Below are 19,038 nucleotides of genomic sequence, written 5' to 3'. Positions count from 1 at the left end.
GACTGACAAACGTTTGTCTGCTCTGAACATGAACTCTGGACTTTGTGGTGTTTCAGGAGGAAAACTGCCTCAAATAAACTCTCATTTTAGTTTCACATTTTCTCCAGAAGCTTTGAATGAGATCCTGAGATGAAGACAGAAGAAAATACTTTGCTCACTGTTGAAAAAACATCTTTATTGATTATGTAAAGCTTCAGATTGTTCACACATCCAATCAGTGAAGTCTGTTAAATGACTCTTGTTCAATGATTTCATGTTCAGATTCACTTCATCCACACAATCAGTTAGTTTAACCCAGAATGTCAGCTATGTACAAGGACATAATGAATGATTATTATATATGTGCACAGATTGGATTACTGTGAATTAAAACTGTGTTTCCTCGTTTACGGTGAAGTCTCAGTTAAAACCTGCTCACCTTTTTAAAACGTTTTTGTATTTAGCTGTAAAATACTTGTTGGCAGGTCAGAGTTTGGTGATGGCTCCATATTTCTCTAACTCTTCCTTAAAATCAGATCAATTTCTATTAATTGGTTATAAAACTGACTGACAACAGGAAGTTGTTACACTAAAGTGTGATAAAATAGTTTAATGACTGCATTATAATTTTCTCACATATTTAATAAACTTCCTTGAGGCATTTTTGACAACAACATTGTCATTCCTTACATGTCTGGAGTATCTGAAAAACTGAGGAGGATTCCCAACAAACACCACATCCCTGTGTTTTTCAAACCCAGCAACACACTAAGACAGAGACTTGTTTACCCTAAAGACTGCACACCCAAACACAAGAAAGGCAATCTAGTGTATGTGTCCAATGCAGTGAGAAGCACAGACTTAGAAACTAAACAACCATTAATCAAACACATGGCTCAACACAGGAGGGCTGATTCCTCTGGTCAAGACTCAGCAGTATACACCTGAAAGATAAGAGACACTCTTTTGAGGAAAACAACGTGCATATTCTGGAGAGGACAGATGGTTTGAAAGAGAAATGACGGAGGCATCGACGTCAAAGTAGGGAAACCATCTCTCAACAGCAGAGGAGGTCTACAACACCACCTCTCCCCCACCTACAATGCTGTTCCTTCATCCCTTCCAAGGAGACTTAACAACCATTCACACCTGGCCCCATGACAACTCCAACGACTGTTGTTTACACCTGACCTGAGGAGACTCCAACACCTCTATTGACTGTCGTTACAACAGCCAGGAGCACTAACGAACCACGTGGTAATATAAGTTTCTGCAGTGAATGCAGCCTGACAGCTCTTATACTACATTACATATTGGTTACACCCATCTTCTATCTGTAGATCTGAAGGGGAGGGAACAATGAAATGCACAGATTGGATCTTGTTGTGTTTGAAAGAACAGGGATGGTTGTCAGGTTTGGCCACATTCCAGGATGAGGAGCAGTACTGTGAATTAAAATTGTGTTTCCTCGTTTACGGTGAAGTCTCAGTTAAAACCTGCTCACCATTTTAAAACGTTTTTGTATTTAACTGTAAAATACTTGTTGGCAGGTCAGAGTTTGGTGATGGCTCCATATTTCTCTAACTCTTCCTTAAAATCAGATCAATTTGTAATTTTTGGTTAAAGAACTGACTGAAAACAGGAAGTTACAATCATTCACATTTGGCCTCATGTGACAACTGCAACGACTGTTGTTTACACCTGGCCTCAGGTCACTCCAACAACTCAAATGACTGTTGTTACAACAGCCAGGAGCACTAATGAACCAAGTGGTATCGATTGACCCTGATAACGATGCCACAGAGGTTAAATAGCTGGGACTCCCCGTCAGTCAGTTAGATATACAACACCATCTGAAAAAAAAGAAAAACAAAGCAGTGGGGGAAGACAATGTTGATACCATATAAATAAAACAAGCACCAGTCGCTTACCTTCAGCACCTTGCACAGTTCTTCTCCACCCTCCTCGTGACTGGTCATTTGCCCTCACCATAGAAGGCTGCAGTTGTTACTACGATCCACGAACCAGACCTGCACAATGCCACAAGCTACCGCCCCATTAGCCTTCTCAGTCACATAGAAAAACTGTTTGAAAGAGTTTATTTTTTGATAAACAAATTAATTCTGTTGTCGAAGGTTGTTATTTCCACCTACGAAGCATTGCCAAATTGAAACCACTCCTCTCATTCAACGACTTGAAGACTGTCACAACCGCTCTGATTTCCTCCCGTCTGGACTACTGCGATGCCCTTTATCTGGCTGTTAGCCGGTCATCCCTGTCTCGCTTGCAACTAGTGCAGAATGCTGCTGCTCGGCTAATGCCTGGCTCAGGGAAGAGAGACAGCATCACACCTACACTGGCCTCCCTGCACTGGTTACCAGTCAAGTATAGGACTGAGTTTAAGGTACTTTTATTTGTTTTTAAGGCTCTACATGGCATGGCGCCCCAGTACATCTTGGAGCTCATCTGCCCCCTTCACAACACCAGATCTCTGAGATCCTCTGGTCAACTGTTGCTCGCTGTCCCTCGATCGCGGCTGAGGGATGACCGTGCATTTCATGTAGCTGCCCCAAAACTTTGGAACAGCTGACCTCTTGGAATTAAGTGTTCCCCTTCCCGAGACACTTTTAAGGCCAAACTAAAGACTCACTTGTTCGCTAAAACCCAGTGTTCTACTATTACTTGTTTTCTATTTGTTCTTGTTTCTTGTTTGCTGTTACCCTGTCGTGTTGTTTTAATTTATTCTTGATATCTTATTGTACAGCACTTTGGTCAACTGTGGTTGTTTTTAAATGTGCTTTATAAATAAATTTGATTTGATTTGATTTGATTTGAAGAGTGCTCATCTCATGCCTCACCAACCACAGAGAATCAATGGGAATTCACCAAACTGGTTTCAGGAAAGGGAGAGTCACCACAGACAACATCCTTCAATTATCAGACGATAGTCATAGAAACTTCAACAAAAAAGAAATAAAACTGGCAGTGTTCTTTTACATCGAAAAAGCTTTTGACAAGATATTCAACTACTTTATATACAGTTAGCTAGTTTAGTCCAGTGGTTCCCAACCTAGGGGTCGGGCCCCTCCAAAGGGTCAGCAGATAAATCTGAGGGGTGGTGAGATGATTAATGGGAGAGGAAAGAAGAAAAAACAAAGTTCTGATACACAAATCTGTTTTCAGTTTTTGGACTTTTTCTCTAATCTTTGATTTTTGCTGAAATATTGGATCATTTGAACATTTATTGAAATGAAAGCATGTGAGAAGTTTAGAGGGAAAAATCACTATTTGGTGGAGCTGTTAACAACTCATAGACATGTGAAATGTGACCCCGACTACACACTGCTTTTTGTAAGACGTCAAAAGACAAAAAGGTTGGAAACCACTGGTTTCATCTTTAACAATGTGTTGTATTTTAAAAGCTTGTTATATTATCCATTGTGTCAAATCTTCATCTGAAAAGTAACTAAAGCTGTCAAATAAATGTAGTGGAGTAGAAAGTACAATATTTCCCTCTGAGATGTAGAAAGTAGCATCACATGGAAATACTCAAGTAAAGTACAAGTACCTCAAAACTGTACTTAAACACAGAACTTGAGTTTCTTTTGTCTTTGACTATGTGGAGGAGTGGGTTATGGTGTTCTATGTAGGTTGTTTGAGAACAGAACCAGAAATCAATGTAATTGTTTACTTAAGTGTGTGTTTCTTCCTCCAGTGGTCGCAGCACTCCGAAGCTGCTGAGGAAAAACAGCATCCGGCGACCACTGGGACTCGATGGCCCCTCGGTGGCAGCGGCTCCTCCTCACGGCTCCCCCAGCCTCCTCCACCGAGTCCTGACCAAGTCCAGGAGGAAGAGCTGCCCCCACCTTCCCCACCCTCCACCGGACAACGGCTCCGTCAACACGGCCTTCCAGCCAGACTAAACAACAGTAAAACTCTCTTTCCAAGATACCTGCAAAATAATTTAGCTTCTTATTAATTTTTATTAGTTTAATTCAATCACCGAACTCGAAAAAACTGAAAACGTAGACAATAAGACAAACCACGTTGTGGTGGAGAATTTGACCAAGTCATCTTCAAGTCACTGAGGCCACATCCAAGTCAACAAGGTCAAGTCCGAGCAGTCGAGGTACCATGCGAGTCGTCAGGAGGTCACGTTTGAGTGGAGAGGTTGCTGAGGTCATGTCCAAGTCAATGAAGTTATGTTTGAGTCACCTCCGTCATGTCCAAGTCTTTGTTCTAGTCACTGAGGTCAAGCTGAGTTTGACGAGGAGTCAGATTAGTCATACAGACGTTTCCTTCTTGTATTTGATGTGAGAGCAGTAAAGTTTCAGTCTTCATGTTTCTGGATTCAACAGGAAGACGCTGATGACGTTCTGAGAGACACCATCTGGGTTTTGAATTGTGATGAGAAGGAAGCAGCTTTAAACTGAAGCCTCCTGATGAAACGGTGGAATCGTCCTTTATCCTGAATCACTTTAAGCTGATCTGAGACGTTTGGACCTTTTTGGTCACAAAATTGGACATTAAATGTATTAAAATGTGAGTCTAAATGACGCCTGTTAGTACTTCAATAATACTCAACAATCCACAGTCATGTTCAGTCTTTTATTGCACATCACACCTGACATCACAAAATGTAAAACAAGATGAGAACCACAGTGTTTGTTAAAGAATCCTCTAAAACATCTGAATAAAGTGCTGCAATCAGGTTTTTGTGCAGTTTCTTTGTGTCAATTCACAAGTTTTCAGTGCAAAACAATTGAAATAAAACAGTAAATATAAGTGTTTTGTTCCAAACATTCACTGCATATGAAGCTTCATCAAACAGAAAACAATAAAATAATCTCAGTATTGATCAGGCGTCTGATACCTGTCAGGTTTACTCTGAATTTAAAAGGTTCAGCAGACGTTCAGTTTGGATCCAAAGTGCAAAAACTAGTTTGAAAAGTGTCGTTGTGTCAAAAACAGGAAGTGATCAATCACATCGAGCAGTCAGAATCAGGAAATCAATCAATCAATAAATACATTCATACACAAATGTTTAAACAGACATACAGTTCGTTTAAAAATATAAAATCTACCAGATAAATCTGACTTCTTCAGTAAAACCACAACAAACATTAAAAAGTTTGTGTTCAATTATAAAAAGAGTTTTTGTTAAAATACAGTTTTAATCAAATAAAATCATTAAAATGTGCGTGAAGATGTTTCCTGTTAACTGCTCAATAAATTAATAAAACATCTGTTACAGTTACCAGCTGTGCGGAATAAATCAATAAACTGCTGACTCATGATTGTCAGGTCGACTCAGCAGAATGAAACTGAAGCTGCTTCTGTTTCTGTTCCTGTTGGAATAAAACACAACAATCAATCATCAATTCATCGACTAACTGCAGCTTTTATTCACATTATTGTCATTTCCTGATTGATTTCTGTATTGATTTATCTGCAGTGATTTGTTCTGTTTGTTCCCTTTTAGAGTCAATAAGCAAAGAATCAGCTGAGTCAATATTAGCATCAGAGTTCATTCACATCAACCAGCTGGACTCTATAATCAATGAGGGGCTGATCAATCTGCAGCAGCTGAGAGGAAATATTGATAGAGATAATATCCATGTTTTAATACCGAGTCGTTCTTTCTTTTAAAGGAAACTGGATTCAGTTCTTTTTAAAAGGATCATTCTGCTGATTTTCTATATTTGTCTTCATGTTTGGATCCAAACCAGCACTGAACTGATCTACTAACATGTTCATGTATTAACAGCTCAACAAACATCTGTAATTTACTGGAGACAGAAACAGTTCAGAGTGTTTTGATTCATGCAACAACCTGAAGCTCTGACCTGAAAACGTGACTTCAGATGTGAAGACCAGAGGTTGTGATGGCTCATCTCCGCCTCCACAGGCTGATTCAGGCAGGAAACCCAGAAGGTCAGATATCAGTTATATATATATATATATATATATATATACAGTCAAGTCTGAAATTATTCATACCCCTGGCAAATTTTGACTTAAAGTTACTTTTAGTACAAGAGGCATCATTGTGGAAATAAATATTTCTCAGCTTTTATTTACATTTGAACAAAAAGTGGCATGTCCAAAATTATTCATACCCTTCTCAATAATCAATAGAAAAGCCTTTATTGGCTATTACAGCAATCAAACGCGTCCTATAATTGCTGAGCAGCTTTTTGCATGTCTCCACTGGTATTTTGGCCCATTCATGTTTAGCGATGAGCTCCAACTCTTTCAGGTTGGAGGGTCTCCTTGCCATCAATCTGATCTTTAGCTCCCTCCACAGATTCTCAAGTCTGGGCCACTGCAAAACGTTAATGTTTTTGTCCGCCAACCATTTCTTCACCACTTTTGGGTCGCTGTCATGCTGAAATGTCCACTGGTGCCCAAGGCCAAGTTTCTCTGCAGACTGCCTGACGTTGTTGTTGAGAATCTTGATGCATTGCTCTTTTTTCATGGTGCCGTTTACTGTGATTAGGTTCCCTGGTCCACTGGCTGAAAAACACCCCCAAAGCATTAGGTTCCCACCACCATGTTTGACGGTGGGGATGGTGTTCTTAGGGTTGAAGGCTTCTCCTTTTTTACGCCAAATGAAGGATACATCATTGTGACCAAACAATTCAAATTCTGTTTCATCTGACCATAAAACAGAAAACCAGAAAACCAGAAGTCTTCTTCTTTATCCAGATGAGCATCTGCAAAGGCCAAGCAGGCTTTTGTGTGCCTTATCTGGAGAAGTGGCGTCCTCCTTGGCCTGCGTCCCTGGAACCCAGCAGTGTGCAGTGTCCGTTGGACTGTCAGCCTTGAGACGTTGCCACCAGCAGAGCACATATTCACCAGGATGGCCTTGGTGGTGATCCTTGGATTCTTTTTCACGTCTCTCACTGTCCTCCTGGCCAGCACAGGTGTCACTTTTGGCTTCCGACCACGTCCTCTGAGATTTTCCACAGTGCGGAACGTCTTGTATTTTTTGATAATACTTTGCACTGTAGTCACTGGAACTTGAAAACATTTAGATATGGCCTTATAGCACTTTCCTGACTTGTGAGCAGCCACAATGCGCAGTGAGCTCCTTTGTCTTAGCCATGACTGTCCACAAACCAACTTCAGGGAACAGCTGTTTTTCATTAAAACAGCTGTTCCCAATGAATCAGGGTAATTAGGATGCTTTAGAACAGCTTGGACTATTTGGAATGGTCTAGAACTTTGGATTTTCCCATAGACTATGACAGTTTGCAAAGGGTATGAACAATTTTGGACATGCCACTTTTTGTTCAAATGTAAATAAAAGCTGAGAAATATTTTTTTCCACAATGATGCCTCTTGTACGTCGTCTTATTATCTTTTGGGAGAAGCTTGTGTCATTTCCAGTCAAAAAAACCTTGCTGGTTGAATAAAAGTAACTTTAAGTCAAAATTTGCCAGGGGTATGAATCATTTCGGGCTTGACTGTATGTATATATATATTCAGTTATATAACTGAACATATATATATACATATATACACACACACATACATACATACATACATACACACACACACATATATATATATATATATATATATACACACACACATATATAACTGAAATCTGAGCTTCTGTCAGTGTTAACATATGAGCACCAGAGAGAACTTCAGTTATATTGACTGTGAAACCCCTTGATATTAAAACATATCTTTATATCTTCATTTAGCAGAGTAGATAGTTCATCTTTCCCTCCATGAGACCTTAAGTTTACACAGTGAACCTTTGCTTTACATCATGTTCCTGACATCAAGTTCTCTCTGAAGGACAGACAGACATACTGTCCTCTTCCTGACACACAGGAACGGATCCACAGTGGTTTTGTCTTTAATTTCTTTTTTTCAGAACAAAACACTGCCAGCATCACACACAGCGCTTCAGCAGCCATGACTGACAATCTCTAGACCCTCCTCATCGACGACCTATGAACTTGCGCAAGGTTGTGATTGATGATTGGTCGGGGACATGCCTGTAGTCTCCCGACCAAGACACAGCAAGAATTTATGGCACTACGATCGCCTACTCTGACACGGTGACCATCGTGAAGGACAGAGATATGGCGCGGTCTGATGGCGGCGTTAGACTAAGACGTGCAGATACTCACAGCAGCCGGTCAGTCAGGGCTCCGTGTAGAGTCGAGCCTGCTCTGTCAGACTCATCTGGTCGTCTGTTTTCCCAAACATCACCACCTGCAACTCACCGCTCAGCTGTCAACACAGTAACACATGAGGGTATTCATTATACTACTGTACTGTATTTAAAAAGGAAGATAATAAAACAGAAGAGGTTAGCTCCATGGTTTAACTCCCAAATCCACAAATTAAAGCAAACATTGCGAAAATTGGAAAGGATTTGGCGTTCCACCACACTGGAAGAATCTCGCTTAGTCTGGTAAGATAGTGTTAAAACATATAGGAAGGCCCTCTGTAATGCCAGAGCCGCCTATTACTCAGCATTAATAGAAGAGAATAAAAACAGCCCTAGGTTCCTTTTCACAGGTTGTAAACAGGTTGATTGTGTTGTAATCGTGTAACTCGCCTCAGACTGCATCTGGTTTCATGCAGCTACTGTGCTGCATAAAAACTCAAACCGCCACATGAAGGATGTGCTTTGTTACATCATGTTACCTTTTTAATTTGACCTTTTAATCAAATTGTTCTGCTTTCTTTCAAAATAAATGACGTTTAGATCAGTTATTCTGTCTTACAGCTGCTTTTAAACATGTTGTCAGCAGATTGAATTGTGTAATGACTTCATATAGTTTGATGAACAAACCTTCACATGAATCAATACTGCGATGCTTTAAAATCAGGCCGGTCCTTACCTCGAAGGGGTTCAGTCTGAATGCAGGACAATCTGGGGAGGGCTGGTAGCCGCCGGGCTGCTGACACCACCACACCTCCACCTGTCCATCCAACGGGAAGCAGCCAAACTCCTCACAGCCCAGGACCGAGCTGGACTCCCTCTGGACCTCTGAAGTGGAGCTGGACTCCCTCTGGACCTCTGAAGTGGAGCTGGACTCCCTCTGGACCTCTGAAGTGGAGCTGGACTCCCTCTGGACCTCTGAAGTGGAGCTGGACTCCCTCCAGACCTCTGAGGTAGAACTGGACTCTGACTGGGCCTCTGAGGTAGAGCTGGACTCTTCCTGGACCTGCTGGATGGAGCTGGACCCTGTCTGGACCTGCTGGATGGAGTTGGACCCCGTCTGGACCTGCTGGATGGAGCTGGACTCTGTATAGACCTGCTGGATGGAGCTGGACCCTGTCTGGACCTGCTGGATGGAGCTGGACTCTGTCTGGACTTGATGGATGGAGCTGGACCCTGTCTGGACCTGCTGGATGGAGCTGGACTCTTTCTGGACTTGATGGATGGAGCTGGACCCTGTCTGGACCTGCTGGATGGAGCTGGACTCTGTCTGGACTTGATGAATGGAGCTGGACCCTGTCTGGACCTGCTGGATGGAGCTGGACCCTGTCTGGACCTGCTGGATGGAGCTGGACTCTGTCTGGACCTGCTGGATGGAGCTGGACCCTGTCTGGACCTGCTGGATGGAGCTGGACCCTGTCTGGACCTGCTGGATGGAGCTGGACTCAGTCTGGACCTGCTGGATGGAGCTGGACTCAGTCTGGACCTGCTGGATGGAGCTGGACTCAGTCTGGACCTGCTGGATGGAGCTCAGCAGACTCTCACCCTGGACCTGTAGGATAGAAGTCAGCAGCTGCACATGAACAGTGGGGACCAGCTGATGGAGGACTTTCTGGTTCTGAGACATGAGCGTGTTGAGTTTGAGTCTCTGACCTCGGAGCTGCTGCTGGACTGCTGGCTGTCAGGATCAATGCTCCGCTCTTCCCACGTCAGATTCATGATCCTGCTCGAACAAACTGAAACCTGAACCACAAACAGAAACTGGACTGTGCTGAACTGAACTCCTGCTGACACGACAGCAGAAAAAAATCAAAGCCTTTAACAGTTTTGGGACCATCTTTTTCTGCACAGGTGGGATTTAAAATACAAGAAGACTGTCACACTGATCGTCGGCTGATCGTCAGCTGGTTACTGGTGTCTCCTCTCACCTCGTCCTGGCTGCTGCTGTTGTGGATCTTCAGCGGCGTCGGGGTTTGAGGAGCTGACATCCAAAACGCTCTGATCTTCTCTCTGATCTCCGTGGGCGTCCTGAACACAACACTCATCTCAGTTTAAGTGTTTCTAATCAATATATTTATCATTTATTGTCTCAAGTACACACACAGATCAGAGCTGCAACGATTGGTCAGTTAACCCAGTGGTGGGCAAATAGTGGCCCGTGGACCAGATCTGGCCTTGCAGCAAAAAAATTTGTTTTGACTTTCATAGTTTAGTCAAAACTTGTTGAACTGTGGTTGCATCATACTATTGTTTAATATGTGAATTCAACAACTTCAGCCTGTTTTTGTTGTTGCACACTGAAACATTTACATGAATCAGAGTTCATTCCTCCTCAGATCCAAACACAAGTTTGAGTTTACAGACGTAAAACTTTGATCTACTGATGCAGCGTTTTCTATTAGCCTCAGAGAGAAGTAATAAAGAAAGTAAATAAGTTTAGTAAATACTACAGAAATAAGTCAGTGACAGAAAGAGAAGACAGTACTGTAGAATCTATTTGAAGAAGTGTTGTCTGTGTGACCTCTGACCCCTCCTGGACGTACTGTGTGGTGTGTGTGTGGCTGCAGTGCAGACAGCCGTCGTCCTGGTTGCTGTAGATGGAGTGTTTGAGGGAACACACGGGGGTGGAGGTGAGAGTCGGCCGCTGCAGCTTCAGATCCTCGACACCACAGAGACTGAAGAACTGAGGACACACAGAGACATCAGCACTGTTAGTGTCTGGACTCCAAGAGGCAGTTCTAGAGCCAACAGCAGCAGAATCATCTTCACCTCAGAAGGTGAGAGGGTGAAGGCTCCCACCAGGTTGTTTCTGCTCCAGCTGGAGTCCATGAAGGAGGCTCCGTCCTCGCTGCTCATCAGCTGCTCCTTCATACCTGCAACCTTCAGATAACAGCAGCCTGTTTTCACCTGTTCTCTTGTTAATACAGGCAGGAAGTCACACACACAGCTGAGAGCATTAATCTCTCTTCTCATGAAGAGAGACTGAAGACATGAAGCTTTCAAATAAGCACAATTTTTTTTACTCAAGTCAAAACATTTTCAACAGCAATGTGTGTCAATTTGAGGAACAAACCCATGTGGCCCCCTGTGGGTAAGTCCATGCAGGGCCCACAGCGGTTTTGCACTTTTGGGCCCCAGTGAGGGTTTTCTGTGGGCAACCAACTGTGGGCCCACATGAGCCCCCCTGTGGGATATTCCCTAGCATAGTGTGAGTACACTGTGGGCCGGCCCACAGTGTACTCACACTATGCCCCTAAGGGAGCATGCTGCGGGCCCACAATAGCCCCACAATGGCCCACATGGGCCCCACACTATGGGGTCAGCAGTGTCACCGACATAAAGCCAAACTTTACTTTTAATGATAACAAAGAGAAACGTCCTCCCCTCGTCCTAAATTGATACTAGAGTACTTCCTTGTTTTCTGAATCAAGTGGTGCATAAGTTGAAGCAGCCAAAGTGTCTGTGTTTGACCAATCAGAAACAGTCATCCCTGCAAACCCCGCCCCCATATTTCCTGTACTTTTGGAAAATAAACCCCTCCTTATGAAACACAGAAGCACCTGTTTGACCCCTGAAGGTTTCAGCAGGTTTGTGTTTCTGTGAATCAGATGTTTGGACTCTTACGTAGCTCCGGCTCAGATCGATGACAGTCGGGTCGGCGTCCACTCTGTGCAGGCAAGCAGAGAGCGCCACCGGGTGTTTCAGCGATGACGTCATTTCCTTCATGCTGCAGCTCCAGCTGTCTGGATTCTGTGATGGAGGTCAGATTAGTGTGAGAGCAGACGGCCTGAGAGACGACACTGAGGGCTCTAAAAGCTCAGAAAGCAGCAATGAGAAGCTAAAAGTCTCAGCTGTGTCAAAAATACAGAAATATATAAAAGCTGATTTACCTCCTCCATCAGCTCAACCGGCGCCGCCAGCTCGCACACGCTCAGTGAGGAGTCGTAGCCTGATGAGGAGGAGGGGCCACAGATGGAGGACAGGTGGGCGTGGCTATGATGGCGTCCACACACGCTCAGATCACTGGAGGTGCAGCTGGACTCGTCCCTCCCACTGGACAGACTGTCTGCCTGCTGGAGGAAGGATCATCATCATCCTCAGCAGCACCAACATTATTATTATTCATATTATTCTCAAGCATTGATGGATGGATGGATGTATGATGGATAGATGATGGATGGATGGATGGATGTATGATGGATGTATGATGGATGGATGGATGGATGTATGATGGATGTATGATGGATGTATGATGGATGGATGGATGGATGATGATGGATGAATGGATGATAGATGGATGGATGGATGTATGATGGATGTATGATGGATAGATGATGGATGGATGGATGGATGGATGGATGTATGATGGATGTATGATGGATAGATGATGGATGGATGGATGGATGTATGATGGATGGATGGATGGATGGATGTATGATGGATGTATGATGGATGGATGGATGTATGATGGATGTATGATGGATAGATGATGGATGGATGGATGGATGGATGGATGGATGTATGATGGATGTATGATGGATGTATGATGGATGGATGGATGGATGGATGGATGGATGTATGATGGATGTATGATGGATAGATGATGGATGGATGGATGGATGTATGATGGATGGATGGATGGATGGATGTATGATGGATGTATGATGGATGGATGGATGTATGATGGATGTATGATGGATGGATGGATGTATGATGGATGTATGATGGATGTATGATGGATGTATGATGGATGGATGGATGGATGGATGTATGATGGATGTATGATGGATGGATGGATGGATGGATGTATGATGGATGTATGATGGATGTATGATGGATGTATGATGGATGGATGGATGGATGGATGTATGATGGATAGATGATGGATGGATGGATGGATGATGATGGATGAATGGATGATAGATGGATGGATGGATGTATGATGGATAGATGTATGGATGATGGATGGATAATGGATGGATGGATGGATGGATGGATGGATGGATGGATGGATGGATGTATGGATGATGATGGATGGATAATGGATGGATGTATGGATGATGGATGGATGGATGATGGATGTATGGATGATGGATGGATGGATAATGGATGATGGATGATGGATGATGGATGATGGATGGATGATGACCTTGGCAGGGATGTTAGCTGTGCTAGGGGGGCTGCAGGTCTTGGATGCTGGTCTGATGGAGGAGGATTTGGAGGAGTTAGAGGAGGAGTTGAATGAGGAGGTGATGGAGGAGTTGGGGGCGTGTAGGACCTGCAGATACCCCTCCTTCTCCACCTTCCTCTTCAGGGTTGAGTTCCAGTGGTTTTTGATGGAGTTATCTGTCCTGAGAACAGAACACAGATGCTGCTTCAGACAGAGTAGAGATCATGTGATCATCTCACGCCAGCATGAAGCCACCATATGCTGCGTTCAGGTCCGGCTGGGTTACTGTAATGCTGGTTCTGACTTGTAAATACAGTTCAGTATCAGTATCTGAGTCCTAATTACAGCTGGGAAACTACAGGAAAGTAAAGGAAAATCAGGTTTCTTTTTAAACACATTTTACATGTCAGAAAATAATTGACTGTGAACTATGTGGTACTGGATTCTGGAGTTAGACCGCTTTTCACCATTTCTGTGTTCAGGATTTTTTGGGCAGGCCTGAAATGGTGGATCTGTGATGTAGAAGGGTGACTAGCATGACTCCCCTTCTAACACTACATAAGAACTAGAGTGCCTTAGTGTCCGTACATTGGCGAGGAAAATGCTGGGTAGGGATAGTTAGCCTTAGCTTAGCCATTAGCGCTCCTCCCGTTTGTCCTTAAGAGGCCACCGTACAGTTGATACCAACCTTTCCTCTGACAGACAGGTGACTGAGCAGCCGGCCTACGTACCTGCCAGGCAGCAGCTTGGAGATGTCGGCCCAGCGGTTTCCCAGCAGTCTGTGCGCCTGACAGATGATGCGGTCCTCCTCCAGCGTCCAGCCACTCTTCTTCACCGTCGGGTTCAGGTGGTTGTGCCAGCGCTCGCGGCACTGCTTCCCGTTTCTGCTGTGCAGGTGTTTGGCGATGAGTGACCAGCGCTTCATGCCGAACTTGCGAACCAGCTCGATGACCTGCAGGACATCATTACATCACAACACATCATCAGGTTAGAAAAAGTTCTGACCAACAGCTGATTCCTGCCAGAGACACGTGATCACCATTGCACTACAACTGACTAATCAATTAATCCAGAAAATAATCGACAGATTAATCATTAATGAAAATAATTGTTAGTTGGGCCCAAGTCAAGGTCAAATAGTACCAAGGTTAAGACCAACAGTCCTGGGAGGAAGGATCATCTGTTTGCTGATCAGCTGACCGGCGGCCATGTTGACCTACAGAGAGTCTTTACCTTCTCATCCTCGTCCTGAGTCCAGGGACCTTTGACCAGCTCGGGATTCTTTACCTGCTGCCACCTGCGCTGACACTCCACATCTGACCTTTGACCCTGAGGCAGAGCAGGAACAGAGTCAGTCTGCCTGTGCTGCGTTCATTCCACGTCAGATTTGAACGTAAATACGAGCTCCCTCTCACCTGCTGCTTCTGACTACATGTTAAACTTTTTCACCACAGTTCATTACAATCAGCTGCATCTGCTGTAGTTTGTGTCCGGAGTGATTTATCGAGTTAAAACACAGAAATGTTTCTGAGTGGAAACAGGAAGTCGTCTGTTCTGCGATGTAAAATAAAACGACTCACTTTGAAGTGAAGAGAAACTGAAGACCAGCTGTTTGATCCAAACTCCTTCACTAGTCTGTGCAGCTTCTCATCCTGAGGAGGAAGATCACCATCATCATCATCATCATCATCAGACTGAGCTGCACTAACATACACTGATGTGGGACAGTAAAAATCCTGGTTACTCAGGATTTACACTCCTTACAATATCCGATATATCTGTCCATATCCTGCACGTCACTTCTGTCTTTTCCTTTGATTTATCTTTATTTTCTGACATCGTGATGTAAAAACATCAACACTTACAGTAATAACATTTAATAAAGTTAATTCAGTAAGAATGAGTCTAACAAAATACACACACACACACACACACACACACACACACACACACACACACACACACACATATATATAAAAAAATTAGAGATGCACCGATCAATCGGCCACTGATCAAAATCGTCCGGTTTTCAGCTGTTCAGCCGCTGTTGAACAAGCAGAACAGAAGTTACATACGATGTCTTTAACTCTCCTCTCATCCACAGCCGCTTCTAAACATGCGTCTGGTGCTGGAGAAACGCTGCAGGTCAGTGGGTTTTACTACCAAGCCAGTTCTAAACTCTCAGTCAGAGATGAATGCTATCACGACGGTGGATATGAACTTCCTCTGTTAACTCAGGCTTTCTGCTTCAGACTCTGTGCGGGTCGCCATAAAAAGGGGCGTTTGGCGTCATTTGACTCTTTTTCCGCACAAAACGACGGAGCGAAGGCGTGCCGCCTGCTTCAGTCAGGAGGAACAGCTCATTATAACGGAGAGCTATGAAGAATATAAATACATCATCACAGCAAAAAGCAACACTGTTACTGCAAATAAAGTGAGAGATGAATGCTGGCAGAGAACTGCTGATCGTCTAAATTTGTTAATTAAAACACTAATTCATTAATTATGTAATTAGTTTATATACTTATTTTACCACTCAGTGCCTCCCACATACCGTCTGACTCTGTCCCATAATGAAGGATCAGTGGAAAACACTTTAGATTAATATTATAGATTTAATAATATCTGTGATAAATACCAATAGACTAATCAATTTTATTATTTTTGTTCAGAGTATTTCATCATTAGTTTTTTGTTTTTTATAGTTTTTTTTATTATTTGAAATACAGTTTGATCTATTGTAACAGAATCCCGCAGTAACCCAAACCTCTTGTACTATTACAAATTTACATTATAACATCAAATCAATAGTAAGTCTGATAAAAGACTAATCAATATTCTTATCGGTGTTCTGATAGCTGTAGTACCAGCAGTGTTAATCAGGTAGTTAGTGAAAGTTCAACGCTTGTTATGTCCAATTTAAGCCGAAACTCAGAACATAACCTGCTCCGGACCAGGTTAAGTTTGCAGCATCAGTTACCACGGCGATGTAGCAGGTTAACAGAGAGTTACCACGGCGATGTAGCAGGTTAACAGAGAGTTACCATGGCGATGTAGCAGGTTAACAGAGAGTTACCACAGCGATGTAGCAGGTTCACTGAGAGTTACCATGGCGATGTAGCAGGTTCACTGAGAGTTACCACGGCGATGTAGCAGGTTAACAGAGAGTTACCACGGCGATGTAGCAGGTTAACAGAGAGTTACCACAGCGATGTAGCAGGTTAACAGAGAGTTACCACGGCGATGTAGCAGGTTCACAGAGAGTTACCATGGCGATGTAGCAGGTTAACAGAGAGTTACCATGGCGATGTAGCAGGTTCACTGAGAGTTACCACGGCGATGTAGCAGGTTCACTGAGAGTTACCACGGCGATGTAGCAGGTTAACAGAGAGTTACCACGGCGATGTAGCAGGTTAACAGAGAGTTACCATGGCGATGTAGCAGGTTCACTGAGAGTTACCACGGCGATGTAGCAGGTTCACTGAGAGTTACCATGGTGATGTAGCAGGTTAACAGAGATTTACCATGGCGATGTAGCAGGTTCACTGAGAGTTACCATGGTGATGTAGCAGGTTAACAGAGAGTTGCCATGGCGATGTAGCAGGTTAACAGAGAGTTACCATGGCGATGTAGCAGGTTAACAGAGAGTTACCATGGCGATGTAGCAGGTTCACTGAGAGTTACCAAGGTGATGTAGCAGGTTAACAGAGAGTTACCATGGCGATGTAGCAGGTTCACTGAGAGTTACCAAGGTGATGTAGCAGGTTCACAGAGAGTTACCATGGCGATGTAGCAGGTTAACAGAGAGTTACCACGGCGATGTAGCAGGTTAAGAGAGAGTTACCACGGCGATGTAGCAGGTTAAGAGGGTTACCACGGCGATGTAGCGGGTTCACAGAGAGTTACCATGGCGATGTAGCAGGTTCACAGAGAGTTACCATGGCGATGTAGCAGGTTAACAGAGAGTTACCACAGTGATGTAACACGTTAACAGAGAGTTACCACGGCGATGTAGCAGGTTCACAGAGAGTTACCATGGCGATGTAGCAGGTTAACAGAGAGTTACCACGGCGATGTAGCAGGTTAACAGAGAGTTACCACGGTGATGTAGCAGGTTATAAGAAAGTTACCACGGCGACTTCGTGACATTGAAAACCCTGCAGGCTTAACATACCTCGCTAACCCCTCTGGTAAGCTGTGTTGTTTTCACTAGCTCTGAACGCGGCGCTGTGAAGCTAGCCCTAACGGGAGAGAGGACTTCCTGTGATTTCTCGTAAAATAAAAACGGTTTTATTCCTGGTAAAAAGCTTAGAAAGGCCTCCTGCACCCCTCGTCTAAACCAAACTCAGGAAGTCCAGCAGGTGAGAACATGTCTGATTGTGTGCTGCATGTGTGAAAGGGAAACTCCAGAAAATGTCTGGACCTGATTCTCCAGCAATGTCCAGAGTTCATATGTGAACTATGTGTGTAATACTTCTGTGTACCTGCAGCTGTTTCACAGTATAAGTCCTCCAGCTGCTCTACATGAAGGACTTTTACTGTGAAGGACCTGATGCAGGAAGTAGCCCTGAATACTAACATGTTACCTCGTCTTTTGTCCATCCGGGCTTCTGTAGAGACACTCTGGAGAATCGTCCATCCAGACCTTTACGTCCCAGACAGCCAGAGCGGCTCTTGGTGCTGAGACACATGACACACGTTATGTTAAAGGACCAATCAGAGCGGTTCGTCATGGTATCAGTTTCTGCATTGATTATTTATATCTTTGTTTATAGAGCTGCAGGTGAAATAAAGACAATATAATGATCAATAATGAACATCAGCTCTCACCAGGACCTGCGACTTCTGCTGCTCATCACTGCTGCTCGTATGAACACTGACACACTGAACACACACACACACACACACACACACACACACACACATATTCAACAGGATCATCTTCAGCAATAAAAACATTTTCATGATTAATCCACCAAACACACAACTATTGTGAACACAAAACATATTTACATTTCAGATTTTAGCAATCACTCATCAAATGAATTGATTAGTTTCCAACTATTTCATTATTTGGACTTCACTGCTTCTCCTTTTAACAAGTTTAAATGGTGCAAAAAGCTGCTAAACATCATTATTTATGTTTCCTTTAACTCTGAATCAGAAGCTAACAGAAAAAGACATTTTGAGGTCTGAAAACTGAGATTAGTCACCAGTTTAACCTTTTGAATGCAACAAGTGAATTTATCATAATTATTCGGGAAATTATTGAAGCCAATTTCTGCTTGTAAAAGAAAACTAAAATCAAAGTTAGTCATGATTTTTAGATGCTAATAATAATGAAATTGCCGCCGTTTTTTTTAAACAGAAAACAGGCTGGTTTGACAGTTAACGTTAAGCTAGCTGGCGTTAGCTGCAGCTAGCTGCCGGAAGGCGGTGAACTGGAGCCGTTAAATTTGAATTTAATTGAATTTAAAGTGATACAAACGGAGATTAAACCGGGAGGCTTTAAGTCCGGTAAACCGCTGTGTTCTCTGCTCCGGTACATTACCAGCTGTGTTGTCGCGTTTAACGGCGGATATCTGTGAACTTACCGGCGGCGGTTAGAGAGGAGAGGCTCGAGATGCTCCAGAGCTCGAGCGCAACAGAACGCAGAGGGGGGCTGACCGCTGATTGGTCAGGACGCGGCGTGACGTCA

At 43.5% G+C, this 19,038-nt stretch overlaps 2 protein-coding genes across 14 annotated transcripts in view; one reads left to right on the top strand and one right to left on the bottom strand.

Annotated features, from left to right (window-relative positions):
• Window positions 1-4,691, top strand: part of si:dkey-97a13.12 — a 15,040-nt gene extending 10,349 nt beyond the window's left edge. The window contains exon 5 of the mRNA XM_044368579.1: window positions 3,695-4,691. Within this exon, the coding sequence (XP_044224514.1) occupies window positions 3,695-3,902 (208 nt within the window). The 3' untranslated portion in view covers window positions 3,903-4,691. The remainder of the gene's footprint in view (window positions 1-3,694) is intronic.
• On the bottom strand, window positions 4,574-19,038 carry LOC122994043 (transcriptional activator Myb-like). 13 transcript variants are annotated; one of them, XR_006406504.1, is made up of 18 exons: window positions 18,935-19,038; window positions 18,171-18,224; window positions 17,927-18,020; window positions 14,921-14,992; window positions 14,574-14,669; window positions 14,072-14,292; window positions 13,320-13,521; window positions 12,061-12,243; window positions 11,795-11,920; window positions 10,940-11,050; window positions 10,714-10,853; window positions 10,099-10,198; window positions 9,824-9,913; window positions 9,237-9,743; window positions 8,850-9,206; window positions 8,130-8,232; window positions 5,826-5,888; window positions 4,574-5,327 (listed from the first exon to the last, which is right to left on the bottom strand). XR_006406504.1 is itself a non-coding variant. In XM_044368577.1 (16 exons), the coding sequence occupies exons 2-15, from the start codon at window positions 18,194-18,196 to the stop codon at window positions 8,143-8,145; spliced, it is 2,445 nt and encodes an 814-aa protein (XP_044224512.1). In that variant the 5' UTR covers window positions 18,197-18,224; window positions 18,935-19,037; the 3' UTR covers window positions 4,574-5,327; window positions 8,130-8,142. The 13 variants fall into 13 exon arrangements, 1 of the variants encoding a protein (XP_044224512.1); XR_006406503.1 differs by having other exon boundaries at window positions 8,850-8,996; window positions 9,027-9,743; window positions 18,935-19,037; XR_006406507.1 differs by having other exon boundaries at window positions 8,850-8,996; window positions 9,057-9,743; window positions 18,935-19,037.

Source organism: Thunnus albacares, chromosome 12 (genome assembly GCF_914725855.1).
Source record: "Thunnus albacares chromosome 12, fThuAlb1.1, whole genome shotgun sequence".
Taxonomy (NCBI): domain Eukaryota; kingdom Metazoa; phylum Chordata; class Actinopteri; order Scombriformes; family Scombridae; genus Thunnus; species Thunnus albacares.
This window is presented reverse-complemented; position numbering and strand designations above follow the sequence as displayed.